Raw genomic sequence first — 14,419 nt, 5'->3', positions numbered from 1 at the left:
TCCAGGTATTTGCGCTAAGTGCGCTACCAGTTAGATTATCGTAAAAGATTATTTAGATAATTAGATTATCTTTAAAGTATTTATAATTAATTCAACAAATAATCGGAAAGAGATACTGATGATAAACTACTTTAGTACTTAAACCCAAAGAGAGAAACTATGTAGGCTACTATCAGAGTCATTAAATTCACATTATTATTAGAGATAGCATACCTAATATTTACGATAACACTAAATGCTCACTGTAATAATCTCTCGACATACAATTCCAATTTCACAGTCCTTTAATTAATATAAGCACACAAATACAGTTCCACAATTTTTTCAGTTAGTCGTCATTCTGGCAGCCTACCTTCGCACTTACATGATCGCAAAGCAAACACGCAACAATCAGAATGACCTTCGGTCATAAAAGATTTTCGGCTGGGCGTGATCTCTCTTCTCTCTCGCCATTATCGAGTTTGCGGATTCAGATCGCCGACAGATCGACTAGCGGATGAATGCTTCGCAACGATAAGAGCAGTCGACTTTCGACCGATAACGGCAGTGGCAGATACGTCGTCTTGTGCATAAGAGAGTGATCGGCGGTGTCGGAGCGGGTACGCGCCCAGTTCGGTACCGCACGTCGTCGCGCACCGTCGTCGCCTTCCTGATCACACGATCGCGGCCGAAACGCGTCAGCATGCGGAGAGATCGATCGTGACACGTGCCCCCGATGCACGACGGTGAACGACCCCGTTGCTATTAAGCGCGATGCACGGGAATCCCCTGGTCTTCGACTACTTTTGAAGCACACTTCGAAAGCCCGGCTGGTCTTGCGCCACTCCGGACGGTAGACGCTAAGGTGAGAAATTGAGTACGTCCATCCTGAAGACTACACTTCCAGTCTTCGCGAAGAATAGATCATCGAGAACTACTGGAGGAGGTGCAACACGTCGTCATCGATCGTTGCGCGGTATCGAGAAATGAACGCAGCAACGGATGGTGAGTCTTCCGATCGTTCAGCGAAACGTGCGATGTGCACTGCAGCGTGATTGATGTGATTGTTGCATTAAACTGCACTTGGGACCAGAGATTGCTCTCGTAATTCTCGTCGAATCGTAAGTCTCGCCGCGTTGAATATCGGTCGATCTGAGCGAGTGATCTTTCTGAGCGAGTCGTAGCCCGCCTCACGATGGAAATCTTTGATGTAGCGCAGTATACAGGTTTTATCGCTTTGATAATATTGACTATTATTTGGCCGTTTTATCGTCGGACTTGAAGGTTTCTGTGATTTCACAATCATGGATCATTTTGAGGCGTGCTGATACGTGTTACTTTCAAATCATCCATTATATTAAAAATGCTTCAATATTTTTAATATAATATAATAGCGAACAGGCATCGAAATGTCACACTTTGCGTGTACTGATTTTCAGTCGAATTTGTTTTGTTTTTTTTACTTACGAGAATAGACTTGCAAAACACAATTTACAATTTAGAAAGTACAGTTCCATATCGTAACCATCTGAATAAGTTACCAGTCCGTAGTTATCATACTGCGCACTTGGTAAACCATTCAGCCTGCTATCAAATGTTAAATCTCCTTATCCTTAGCCAGTACGTGCAGTTTAACGCAACATCATCTGGAAGTACTTGTGCTTTTGATGAATTAGGAGCGATAATAATAGATCATGTTCAAAGATCATGGCAGGATAAACGTAATTATTTTAACAACGCGAGTATTAAGCTTGTATTTTGGTAAGAAATCCTGAAGTTTGATGTACAATTGCTTCGACTAAGCATATCGACACCGATATAATCGAATCTGATAAGCCTGGTATAATACTTGACAATTTGCTGCAAAACAGCTTCTTCAAATCTTAAAAACAACTTGATTACCGTTCAAAGTACACAATGTAACATTAAAAATTTAGGTAGAAGATTTGCATTAAAATCTAACGCGTTATTGACTTTTGTCTTTAACGTAAGTTCCCTTTGTATGCTTACATCGTAAGACATTTTAATATTGCAACAAGTAGAAGCTTATTATACATCTACATAGTCATGCTAATGACTATGTAGATGTGTCTTCGCATCGAATGTAAATTGCGCAAAATTATATAAATATTCCTCTCGCTCCGTCGATTTTTCTTGGTGCTTTAGAGAGAAAAAGAAACCGCCGTTAACCAGTCGCGCAAGATTCGTGTGCGGCATGCGTGCACATTATAAAGTAATCATCTCGTAAGGTACTCGTAACTTTACATAAGCACCAGTGATCCTATTTGACATTTTAGATTATGGCGCGACGACACGAGGCTAAGGAAACGTAATCTTGATTGAAGTGAATGAAAAATTTTAAATTTTAACTGAAAAATTAAAAATGAAAAGCAGATTAATTCTATGCTGGCCATAACTACATGCGCGCGTTCTCCAGGCGAGATGTCGTGTTCGAGCGACCCTTGCGCGCATTTTACGTCCCTTTGGCAAGACGTTTTTTCAATTAAACGTTCGACACCACTGCATATTCAGCGTAACTCCCGTCCCATACGTTTACGTTCATGCAATCTATTACAAAAGAGCTGTCATTAATATTTCATACGTCGAATTGCTGAGTTGGACGACAAATTCACCGAACGACATTGTCCTCGACCCGTACATCCCTTATTAGTCGACCGCTTAGACAAAAGTAATATTGCTCAATTGCCAACGGTATTTCGTGCGGCATTTCGATGACCGTTAACGATCTCTTGATGCCGTTTAGCGCTTCAATTAAAGCTGCGCGCTTAATTGTTATCCAGGAATGTCGTCCAAGAATTTGTTCATTTTGATTCTGAGAAATGCGCAAGGAAATTATTTTTTATTCTGTTGCGCTTACATTGTCAGTGGGGTGAATTACACCATGATAAAACCCGTTCGCTTTGCGTACATTCGCTTAATCGTGATTAATCATCGATTAATCACGAGGTCACCGAGGAATTCGAATGTCGCGATTGCGACTGTAAAGGAGTTCTAGGAGTTCTTCAAAAAATGATCCTACGTACAGATAAGCAATCAGTGAAAAGTGACTTAACGATTTTATCGTACTCCCAACGTGTTTCTGCGGATACAAATGCTTGCTCGGTCTTATCTGATATACTTTAAAAACTCTCTTTGTAAACGCCAAAGTGACTCAACAAAGTTCATTGGAACGTCTTCAATAGCCAATGTTTTTCATTTACAATATCTCTGATCGGCACTAATCTGATTGCGCTTCTTATTAACGTTTGTTGCAAATTATTACAAAATATTAAATGCAGTAAATGCAGAAAATGGAAAATTATATATAAAAATTTTATAAATATTATAATTTTTCATAAACATTTTAATATAAATATTAACGTAAGTAAAGAGAGAAAGGAAAAAACTTACAATACACGTAAACCTTTTTATATAAAAATGGAGATAAAAATATCTCTAAAAAATTTGTAACAAAAAATTTTATGAAATTACGCCGCTAAACTGCTTCAACTAGGAATAACTCCGACGCTGCTTATAGCATGTGCGGCTAAGGAGCGCAGCTCCTCAAATAATCGTGATAGAAACACCGATGATCCGACACGTGTTGTCGAGATAGCAAGTGAGTTAGCAAGAACGAAGTATAGACCACGAGGGTCCGCTCGTTCGATATTTCAACGACGTTATGGGACGTGCGGGAACAGGAGGGAGCGATGGGGACAGCAAGGGGATGCCGGGGTGCGAGACGAAGAGAGACGAGGATGGATCGGGGAAGACGGGCTAATATGGTCAGAGCCTGGAACTACCTGCGGACAAATGGAGGAGCGCGTATGATATTTGCAACGGAAAGGGATCCGAACTATGACGAACAGGAAAACGGATATTGGATCAGGGCCGTAATTAGAGCGGGAAAACGACGAGGAAACTCGGTCGCGAAAAAATGAGTCATGGTCGACATCAGCGGCGATGCCGACGCTCGTAATCGTCATCAGTTGAGCAGCTGATGGTAGGGGTACCCCAGGTACGGCTACGCGAGGACAGAAGCCACGCAAAAGGGAAATGTAGCGCGGCTTTGCCTCCATCGCGTCCCGCACGATCAAGGACGATCGTTACGTAATAATTTATTAAGTCCAGCTGTAATATCAAGGCCCACTCAAGTCCACTCGTTACACAGTTCAGAGCTAATCGGACACGAATTCATAAAGAGAACGTGTCAAGCACGATGACCGACCGGTGCGGAACGGTAAATGACGCAGAAGCAAAGCGCGCGCGTGAAACACTGTAGATGGGCTACAAAGATTGGAGCAATTAAGATACTTAAGGTAATTAATGATGCACCACGAGCGATAAGAGTCGCGATAAGGTGGCGAGATATGCTGCGCGCGATACACGATATTCTTGCGCGCGTAACAGAGTCGGTTTGAATTTTCTGTTGCCCGATCGCGTGGATCGGTTTCAAAAACTACTGCGCGGCCGCCAGATAAAGCTTATCTGCCTCGTGCCTCGTGAAACGCGATCGACCGCGTTTCTCATCATACGGGCGGCACGAAATATATACGGAGCCGCAAGCGGCCAGCAGTTGGGTTGCCGGGGCGTTGAACCGATTGGAGCCGAGACCTTCTGCCCCTCGGCAAGGCGCCCCTTCCAAGCACATCCCTGCGAGCGAGCTTGGCGGGACTCAAAGCGCAAGTCTTCCTCTCGGTCGGTCTCGGTGCCAAGCGATTTCTTCGATTCGCTCGCGTTCAGAGGCTGGTCGCTACCCGGAGCAGGCAAACCCCGGCTCCACGTCGCGCTGCACGGCTACGCGTGCAATTGCGTGTTAACACGGTGGAAGACCTCCCCCTGGGACAAGTGGCTCGTTGGTCGCTCGCACGACTCATCAGCAGTTGGGAAAAAAATTCGCTGCGCAGTCAGCAGTCAGGCGAAATCAGCGGAGATTTCGGAGCTGAATTCCGGAACGACGGCGCCGCGCCGCCATCTTAGTGCGAGCACGTTTTTGCAAATTGTCTCGGTGTCGACGCGAACGAACCCGGCCAGGTAGCCAGCTGCGGAAGGTGTCTTCGGCGAGGCGCAGCAACTCTCGAGTGCGGTGGCGACGGCAACCACGGATGAGCGCCGCGTCGAGGAAACACCCGCGCGCAAAGTGACTTCTCGCAGGAGAGTGGCTTTTTCTTTTCCGTTTCCTAATTTGCGGGTGACCGGGACGCAACACTACGCAACAGCGGCGGCAACGTGTACCGGCACTATGAGTAAAATGCTAGACACAAACTATCGCACCGTGTTCTCTGTACTTAGAAGTCCCGAAGAGGGTGAAGAGTTTAAGCGGATCATCTGAAAGAATCGCGCGGCGAGAAGGAGTCTTCGTCTCCCCCGCCCCCCGCGAGAACAATCGTGTTCACGAAAGTGTAAGACCGGATCGGTCGGATTGCTCCGTAGTGTGTGGAGGTGGCTTTCTCCTTCTATCTCTCTTTCTCTATTTTTCCGCCTGTGTGCGAGTTCCTCGTTCTCCGAAAACCGAAACGTCGCCCGTTGACGTAATCAGTGGGCTATTAATAAACCAGTGACTCGCGGAATCTTGGAACGCACTATCATTACGCCGTAGCGTCACGCAACCGCCTTTCTCGTATCGATCGATTCGATCGGGAAGAGGACGACGTCGCTCATCAGGGTGATCAAAGTGATCTGAAGGTGTTCGATAATTTTGTCGTTTCGTCTTGACGAGGGAAAAACTCCCCGGAGTGTCATAGTGCGCGCTTGAGAAACCGTGTGAGCTGTCGCACAAGCTTTCCTGCCGATCGAGACGTCCCGACGGCAAACCCCGGATACTCCTATAACCCGTAATGTATTTGCGATCGCGCCAAGGAGCAGCACAAGGGAGGCACGAGCACACAAGAGAGGCGGTAGGAGCTGGTGCAGCGGCCGCGTGCGGTCGCAGGGATCCCGGATCGTCGTCCTCGAGGGCAAAAGGTGGGACGAAGGAGAAATCGGCTAGCCGATATCGCGATCTAGTGTCAGCACCGCAGCCGCAACCGCGGCCGCTACGAGGCGGCTCCGCAGGCAGGGGCGTTTCGGACCTGGTGTGCCGGAAACGCGGCATGAGCGAGGGTGAACGGGCGACGATCACGCCACGAATCGGCTGGCGAAAGCTCACCGATCCCGGCGACTGACACGAATTCAGGAAGCCGAGGGCAGGTCCGAAACGATAGCACCAGCTGCCGCTACTCTCTCGTCAGCATCCTCGTTCTCCTGCTGCTCACTCGACGACCGTTGTCGGTTCGTGGTACTGGCGCAGCCTCGAGACGGTCCTCGAAATCGGTAGGACAACGCCCACGTCAACGTCGTCCTCGTCGTCGCGTCGTCCGTGCCAGCTCGATGCCGGCCAGATGCCGGAGAACGCGCCGCCGAGACCCGCTGCGAGGATCTTGAAGAGAGGCCCCGAAATGGCGGGCAATCGGTGTCGGTAGCAGACGGGGTTAACATCCCGAAGAAGAGCACAGCCGTTCAAGCGGCGACGCCGCACCTCGTCGTACCTCGCAGCTCACCGATTGTCTTCGGCACCCTCTCTTGCCTTTCCTCCTTCGCCCTCGCGTCTCTACGTCCCGGCTGAACTTTTGATCACGACTAGTGACGAAAGCCGGTCGCGTGTCGAGCGACCCGAAGCGGCCTCGAGGAGCGGCCACGTGGACAATAATTCACTAGGCATTAAAGATAGTTTTAACGTAATATGTAGTAGTGAAGGCAGCAGGTAGCGCGGGAGACAGATCGAGGGAAAGTTTCAACGGGAAGTGATCCTCTGTGAATTGTATATTCGCCACATTTAAGGACGATAAAGAAAGAAAGGAAGGAAGAGGAAAGAAGTGAGCGTAAGGAGCAGCACAAAATTCCGTTTGTTCCATCATTTTTGTCCGTTTTCTTTTGGTTTCCGTTTTCTTTTCGCTTCGCTTTCGGTTGACCCGCGCTCTCTCAATCGCGAGTATGCCGCCCACACCAAACAAGCTGAACCTGAGCTTCGCCAGAAATGCTTACAATGTCTTTGGTAGCCGAAATACGGCTACCGCGAACGAGCACCAGCGCGAGCAAAAGACAGAACTGCTGGAGGGTAAGGAGCAAAGAGAAACAAAATCTGAGTAACACCGCAAGGTCCTTCGTTCACCGGTGTCCGTCGTTATTCACAAATTTGTTCCAACATCATTGATACCATTGTCACTTGGAACGAACATGCGTGTCGTTCTATTTTATCTCACTGATCTTACCGCGATTATCCTTGGCGAGGATTGTGCGAGTCATGTCCTCTCTTGTTCCCTGTAATTTGATGTAATTCGGTCGGGAAGCTTATAAAAAGGCTACCAGCGACGACGTTCGTCGCCGTTGTCATCGGAAATCACGTTTCTTTCTTCACTCGTGCTCACTGTACTATTTGCCCGTTGAAAATAACCAAATCTTACGAAACCACGGTGAAAGCGTCAGTCGAACAAAGTCCGCGATCGGTGAACGAACGTGGTGAACGAACAGGTGTGCGAATGGCGACTTGTTCTAACGTAGCTGGCGTCGTTTCAGGTACCAGGGCTAATGGCCTTCAACACTTGAAGAATGGCGTGGATTATGTCAATCCTGGTGAGGAGGATCAGATGGAAATTTACGGGTGAGTTGATCGCGTTGCGTCACGAAACCGCGTGGCTAATTCCATCAGGCGCTCGTGCAATCCGCTTATCTATGCTTATTATCGTTGCAGCTACAAAAGAAGCCGCGCATGGACTCTGATTACCTGGTTCCTAATTGCCATCACCGGGGGTCTTCTCAGGCTGGTCTTTCATTGGGTACCTCATCTCATGCTTCTATCAACCCACTGCAAGTCCTCCCTAGAAGAGGCAGAAACCGTTTTGCTGGTGGAGAGGTTTCAGGGAAAACACACGAGTTACTACGTGAAGAAGTTGAGATTCTTGACCGTTCAGGAAGTTATGTTAGTAGTCTCGAACGTGTATCATCTAATATTTAAACATCAGCTAGATCGGTATTTGTAATTTCTTTCTCCCGCAGTAAGAAGTCCTTTAACGAAGAATCTCTGATTGATGAGCCTTGGGAGAGTGGTGTGATAACCATCAAGGAGGACAAGGGAACTCCTCCAATGTTGTCCGTGCATCTGTGTGGCGGTCAATTTAAACGTAAGTGGATCATTAAAGCATTCCACGCGTTTCAATCGTATAGAAAAGATTAGTAAGATGCAAGATGTTTTCAGAGATGCCGGCTATAACGATCTTCAATTGCAAGAAGCTGACCTATGTCTGGGATCCGGAGAGATCAGAGTTTTTGAAGCTGCGCGGCCTCGATAGCGATGTTCCAACGTCCACGTTACATCAAGCGCAAGGTCTTAGCTCGCAAGAGCAGTACATTAGGTAAAGAGTCAATATCAATTCTCTAATGCCTCTTAGCGAGAATTCTACGTCAGAAGGCGCCGCTATTGCGACGTATAATTAATTGGATGATTTACGCTTCTGACAGGCGTAACGTTTACGGTAACAACGAGATCGTGATTCCTGTGAAGAGCATACTCACGCTGCTTTGCCTCGAAGTGCTCAATCCGTTTTACGTCTTCCAATTGTTCAGTTTTTGTCTGTGGATCGCGGACGACTATTATTACTACGCCATGGTCATTCTCGCGATGTCGAGCGCCAGCATCATGATGGCAGTTTTCCAGACGCGACGGGTGAGTCACTCTTCCTCTTAATTCTCGTCCATCTTTTTCTTGCCTGTCGTATTACGACCAATCACGTTCTCAAATTGTTCGCTGATTCAATCTTCTTTTTCTGCTCAGAATCAACACAATCTGCGTTCGACGGTACATTCATCCGACGTCGCCACCGTTATGCGAGATCGCACGACCGGCCACACCGCGACGGTACCCGCTGAACGCTTGGTACCCGGCGATGTCCTGGTGATTCCATCTCACGGATGCCTGATGCCATGCGACGCCGTATTGTTGACCGGCAACTGCATTCTTAACGAGTCCATGTTGACGGGGGAATCCGTGCCCGTCACGAAGACACCAGTTCCTTCCTCGAACGATGTGATATACAATACCAAAGAACACGCCAGGCACACGCTCTTCTGCGGTACCAGAGTTATCCAGACAAGATACTATGGTACCGAAAAGGTAATTTGAGAAGGATTCAAGTATTGTCTTTACACACAATTTTTCTGTTATGTATATCTCAATTTCTACATTTTGCATTTTGATAATTCCGCATGCATTTTGTAATTTTGCAACTCTTCTCAATTTTACAAGCAATGAAATAATTAAATGACGTCTCTAGGTGTTGGCGGTGGTTATCAGGACGGGTTTCAACACCAGCAAGGGCGGCCTAGTGCGGTCCATCATGTATCCTCCACCTGTGGATTTCAAATTTGAGCAGGACTCGTACAAGTTTGTAATGATGTTAGCGTGCATAGCCAGCATCGGCGTCATTTATACCATAGTGACAAAGGCCATGAGAGGCGTTCACAGCAGTGACATCGCCTTGCAAGCATTAGATCTCATCACTATCGTGGTACCTCCGGCGTTACCCGCCGCCATGACGGTCGGACGTCTCGTGGCACAGCGTAGATTAGAAAAGAAGAAAATATATTGCACGAGCCCGAGGTCGATTAACGTGTCCGGGTCCATCGATTGCATTTGCTTCGACAAAACGGGAACGTTAACGGAAGATGGACTAGACATGTGGGGCGTGGTGTGTGTTTCGGATAAGAAATTCCAATTCCCAGTCAAGGATATCACGAGTTTGCCGCTATCGGAAGTTCTTATTGGAATGGTTACGTGCCATGGGATCACCATAATTGATAACCAGTTGGTGGGAGACCCGCTGGATTTAAAAATGTTCGAATCCACCGGATGGACGTTGGAGGAACCCGACGTGTCCGACACATCAAAATTCTCCATGCTCTTCCCGACGATCGTCAGACCAGCAAAGGACTTCAAGTTACTCAAGAGACCGCAATACGACCTGTGCGGCACGCTCAGCCGGCAAAACTCCGTATCTTCCGATGTGATCGATGGTATATCTCTCAACAACCTCCATGATGCTGCATTCACCGATTCCGCGACAGATTTGGGCGAGCAAGGACTGGAAGTGGGTATCGTTCGACAGTTTCCCTTCACATCGAGCCTACAGAGAATGAGCGTAATCACGAGAACATTGGGCGCAAATCACTACGATCTATACTGCAAAGGCAGTCCGGAGATGATTCTCAGTCTCTCGAAAGCAGAATCCAGTGAGTATTCACAATACTTTTGCAGCTACAATTTCGAGAGTACTATAATTTTGACATCTTTTTCTTTTCTCTTATTTTTCTTACAGTTCCTTCAGACTTTGCGACCGTTCTACAAGAGTATACATCCGAAGGTTACCGAGTGATCGCCTTGGCGCACAAATCTCTGAATCGTCTTCCCTACGCCAAGGTGCAGCGTTTAAGCCGCGAGGCTGCTGAGATGGATCTAACTTTCTTGGCGCTTATAGTTATGGAGAATAGATTGAAACCCGAAACCTCGCCAGTAATCGCCGAATTGAACACTGCTTGCATCAAAACAGTGATGGTGACTGGCGATAATATGCTGACCGCTCTTTCGGTGGCCAGAGACTGCGACATCGTGAAGCCGGGCACGCCAGTAATTGCTGTCTCGACAACTCAACAGAATCAGCTGAAGCCACAGATCTACTTCACGAAGAGCGACAGCCAACCGTCGCCCGCCTCGCCGAACGGCCAACCCGATCTTAGCGAGATGACCGATCTGAACAGCGTGGTTAGTTTGGAGACTGTCGAAAGCGGTTCCTTCGCCAACACCAAATTGGAAAATGACATCAATTATCTATCGGATGAGTAAGTGTTACTCTTCTGTCCAGATTGCGATTTATTAAAATATAAAGATAATGTATCTTATAATCTGTTTTTGATAATCGCAGCGTACAGTATTCCAAGAGCAAGTATGTGTTCGCATTGACTGGGAAGACGTGGGCATTGATAAAGCAGTACTATCCAGAACTGATACCAAAGATGGTTACTCGCGGTGCCATTTTTGCCAGGATGTCGCCCGACCAGAAGCAACAACTGGTTCAAGAACTGCAATCTTTAGGATACTATGTCGGTGAGTGCAAATGTACAATATGCATCTTTTAAAAATACAAAGCAAAAAGTAAACGCGATTAAAGGTGTTAGGCTTAATTAATCTGATAAAGAAATTTACTTTTTCACAGCCATGGTAGGAGACGGTGCTAACGATTGCGGAGCATTGAAAGCAGCGCACACCGGCATCTCCTTGTCAGACACAGAATCTTCCGTCGCGTCACCGTTCACCAGCCGCGAAACCAACATTTCCTGCGTTCTCACGGTGATACGCGAGGGTCGCGCCGCGCTGGTGACTTCTTTCGGCATCTTCAAGTATATGGCTGCCTACTCGCTCACGCAATTCATCTCGGTGATGCTTCTCTACAGCATCGAGTCCAACCTGACGGACATCGAGTTTCTGTACATCGATCTCTTCATCATTTCCCTATTTGCCTTCTTCTTTGGTCGTACCCAAGCCTACGAAGGCCCGCTAGTGAAGATGGCGCCGCTCAACAGCCTCATCAGCACATCACCAATACTTAGTTTGATTACCCAACTCCTGATCGTCGCGATCTTCCAGTACATGAGTTTGTGGCATGTACAACAGATGCCGTGGTTCGTACCGTTCAACGCGACTGTCGCCGAGAACAAGGACGACGTGGGCTGCTTGGAAAATTACACCGTTTTCATCGTCAGCTCCATGCAGTACATTATCTTGGCAGTGGCGTTCTCCAAAGGGCCGCCATACAGAAAGTCGCTCTTCACCAACTACGGCCTACTCTCCTCCTTCGTGATCCTCAGTCTGTTCTCCATCTACCTCGCAGTGTGTCCCTTCAAGAAGCTCGTCGATTGGTTTGAGCTTGTGCTGCCCGACGATCTTGGCTTCCGCTTCATCCTAGTCGGCTACGGCGTGATGAACTTCGTCATCTCATTACTGATCGAGTATCTGTTCGTAGAGTACCTCATGTTCAGCAAGCTCCGTTACCGTTGGCACGACGTGGACAAGTCCCGGCGAAAATTCCTGGCGATCGAACGCGACATGGCGCGCGACATCAAGTGGCCGCCGATCTCGCATGAGCCGCAGCCAGAGACCATACCGGACTTGCTGATCCGACAGAACGTCACTGAGATCAAGATCGAGAAACGAGTTACTGAACCCTGCCTTCCCGGCGATACTAGCTTCATGAACACTGACTCACCGGTCTGCGCTGGCTTCAAGCATTTCGGCTCCGCGCGCGAGGTCACTCTCAATCCCCGATCCCTCTTCGATGATTGCCGGAATACCGTGTCGATGCAGACAGTGCCGTGCTTCGAGGACAAGGACGACGCGTCGCCAAAGCAGTCGAATGCCGAGACGACGACAAAGCGACGGCACAATTCGGAATCGGAGAACGGCATCGATCGCTACGAAAAGCCCTACATGAATCACAACACCAATCCCATCGCCACGCTGCCCAGGAACCCCAACGCGACGCTCCAGCCGCAGAAGCTGAGGGACTTTAAAGACGTCCTCGTGCACAAGAGCGACGACCAAGTGTCGTCGCCCAACAACACCCAGAGCGTGCTCGAGCTAGATATCTTGCCGTCCTGAGGATCGAAGCGCACGAAAGATCGATCGAGAGGTAGCTGAGTATCTTAGAATCGGTCAAACGACTAATTAATTCAGAGTATTACTGGAGGGTGTATTTCCCCCGCGATATACAGCCTCTCCGCAACCTCCAATGCAAATGGGCGCATTTAGGGTGAAGCATGACCATTGTGACGCAAAGAAGTAACTTAAGAAGCACTTTTCGATACCGGATGCCCTTGTAATCTCGATCTGTGACAAGCTCTCCCTGCATGTCCGGTACTTGTGATATTCAAGACATACTTGATTGTCATCAAATGTATATTATCAGGAATGAACGACGGCCGATTTGATCTCCCGATCAGGCGAATTCTGAACCGATGCATTTAGTCTGCCGCACTATTGATGACTTACAACGTTACTTAAGCCATGTGAGTGATGTGAATAAGCCGAATGTTAGAACCATGCAGCACACACCATGCAGCTGTTCGATCATTGTACTAGCTAGGTCATTGTATTAACGATCTCTATATAATTGATTTTATTCGATTATTTCACTGTTTTCTCGTAGAGCAGTTTCTTTCCCGTTTTTAGAGAATTGATATTTAATTAATGTATAATTTATAAGCATCAGAGTTATGTAGATATTAGCAATGTGCTCGTGTTTAAATTACATATTAATTAAACATTAATTCTTCTTGTGTGTGTGTGTGTGTGTACAGATATATATGTATATATAACTTCTCTCTCTTGACTGTGCCGTTCCAGCTTCGGCTTATTCTTATTTATCGATTCAAGCCAGGGTCCCTTTTGACCCAGTCCTCCTTTGTCCTCGTCCTCTTTCTCTTCCTTCTCATAGTATTTGAGAACGACTCTCTCGAGAAAGTATTATTGTTATTTATCTTAGAAAACGGAAAATTGTATATTAATTCCGCTCGAAGCAGAATTCTCCGTGTGCGGAACACAGTAGATTTTAAGATGCACGTAGACACGATTCTGGCGTTACCACAGAATCTTAAAGCGGTGCGAGAGTCTCGAAAGCAACTCGACGCGATGATACCGTCTTTTATCGCGGCGGTTAAAACGATTGCTTGAGTGGTCTCGCAACTTAATCCTCCAAAGTACATTTAGCTAGAACGAAAATTAATGTTGGCTAACCGCTACTCCCCGAGCACCCCGGCTCGTCTCTCGGCGCATTTTTCCTATCCCCGAGTTTGATTCGCATGTATTTATTCGAGCAGCACAATTAACAATTTTACGCGCGTTGCATTTTACGATGAGCGATGAGATTCGACTTCTGACAATTATAATTGACACACAATTACACACATTTGTGGTCGTTGTCGACCGCTCATCTCGTAAATCATTCCACATTGGGAAAGTTGATCAATAAAAAGGGGACGATGTGTGACGCGATGCGAAGGGACTGGTGGCTGCCGAAATGCGTATTACGTATTATATGTAATGTAATAGTTACCTTGATTACTTTGCGATGTTAAAATAGACTAAGGTCATAGCGATAAGCTAGTCTTGTCACTTTTCGTCGCAGCCGATACGTATTGTTAAAGTAATTATGTCGAGATAAATATGTGTACTTACGGGATATGTGCGCAACGGAAATAGATACTTAATCGCGTCAATGTACGCGCGATGTTATAGCTTGTGTTAACAAGTAGCAGTTGTCAAATAAAATATGTTTTTAATGTAAATACTGTTTATACTTATTGTTCTCTCGATTTAATTATAAATTAATTTTTATTAATTTATTGTTCTGCGATA

At 46.9% G+C, this 14,419-nt stretch overlaps 1 protein-coding gene across 1 annotated transcript; it reads left to right on the top strand.

Moving 5' to 3' along the window:
• The first annotated feature begins 6,951 nt into the window (after positions 1-6,951).
• LOC105284674 (probable cation-transporting ATPase 13A3) lies at positions 6,952-14,345 on the top strand. The gene is given in 11 exon segments (XM_026968730.1): positions 6,952-7,075; positions 7,534-7,618; positions 7,709-7,983; positions 7,986-8,138; positions 8,213-8,369; positions 8,476-8,680; positions 8,789-9,127; positions 9,288-10,242; positions 10,329-10,848; positions 10,932-11,113; positions 11,223-14,345. Coding segments are annotated over 11 exon segments (4,437 nt in total). The 3' UTR covers positions 12,665-14,345.
• The last annotated feature ends 74 nt before the right edge of the window (positions 14,346-14,419 follow it).

The sequence above is a fragment of the Ooceraea biroi genome, chromosome 4 (assembly GCF_003672135.1).
Source record: "Ooceraea biroi isolate clonal line C1 chromosome 4, Obir_v5.4, whole genome shotgun sequence".
Classification (NCBI taxonomy): domain Eukaryota; kingdom Metazoa; phylum Arthropoda; class Insecta; order Hymenoptera; family Formicidae; genus Ooceraea; species Ooceraea biroi.
The sequence above is the reverse complement of the archived record's forward strand: the minus strand, read 5'-3'. Positions and strand labels throughout refer to the sequence as shown.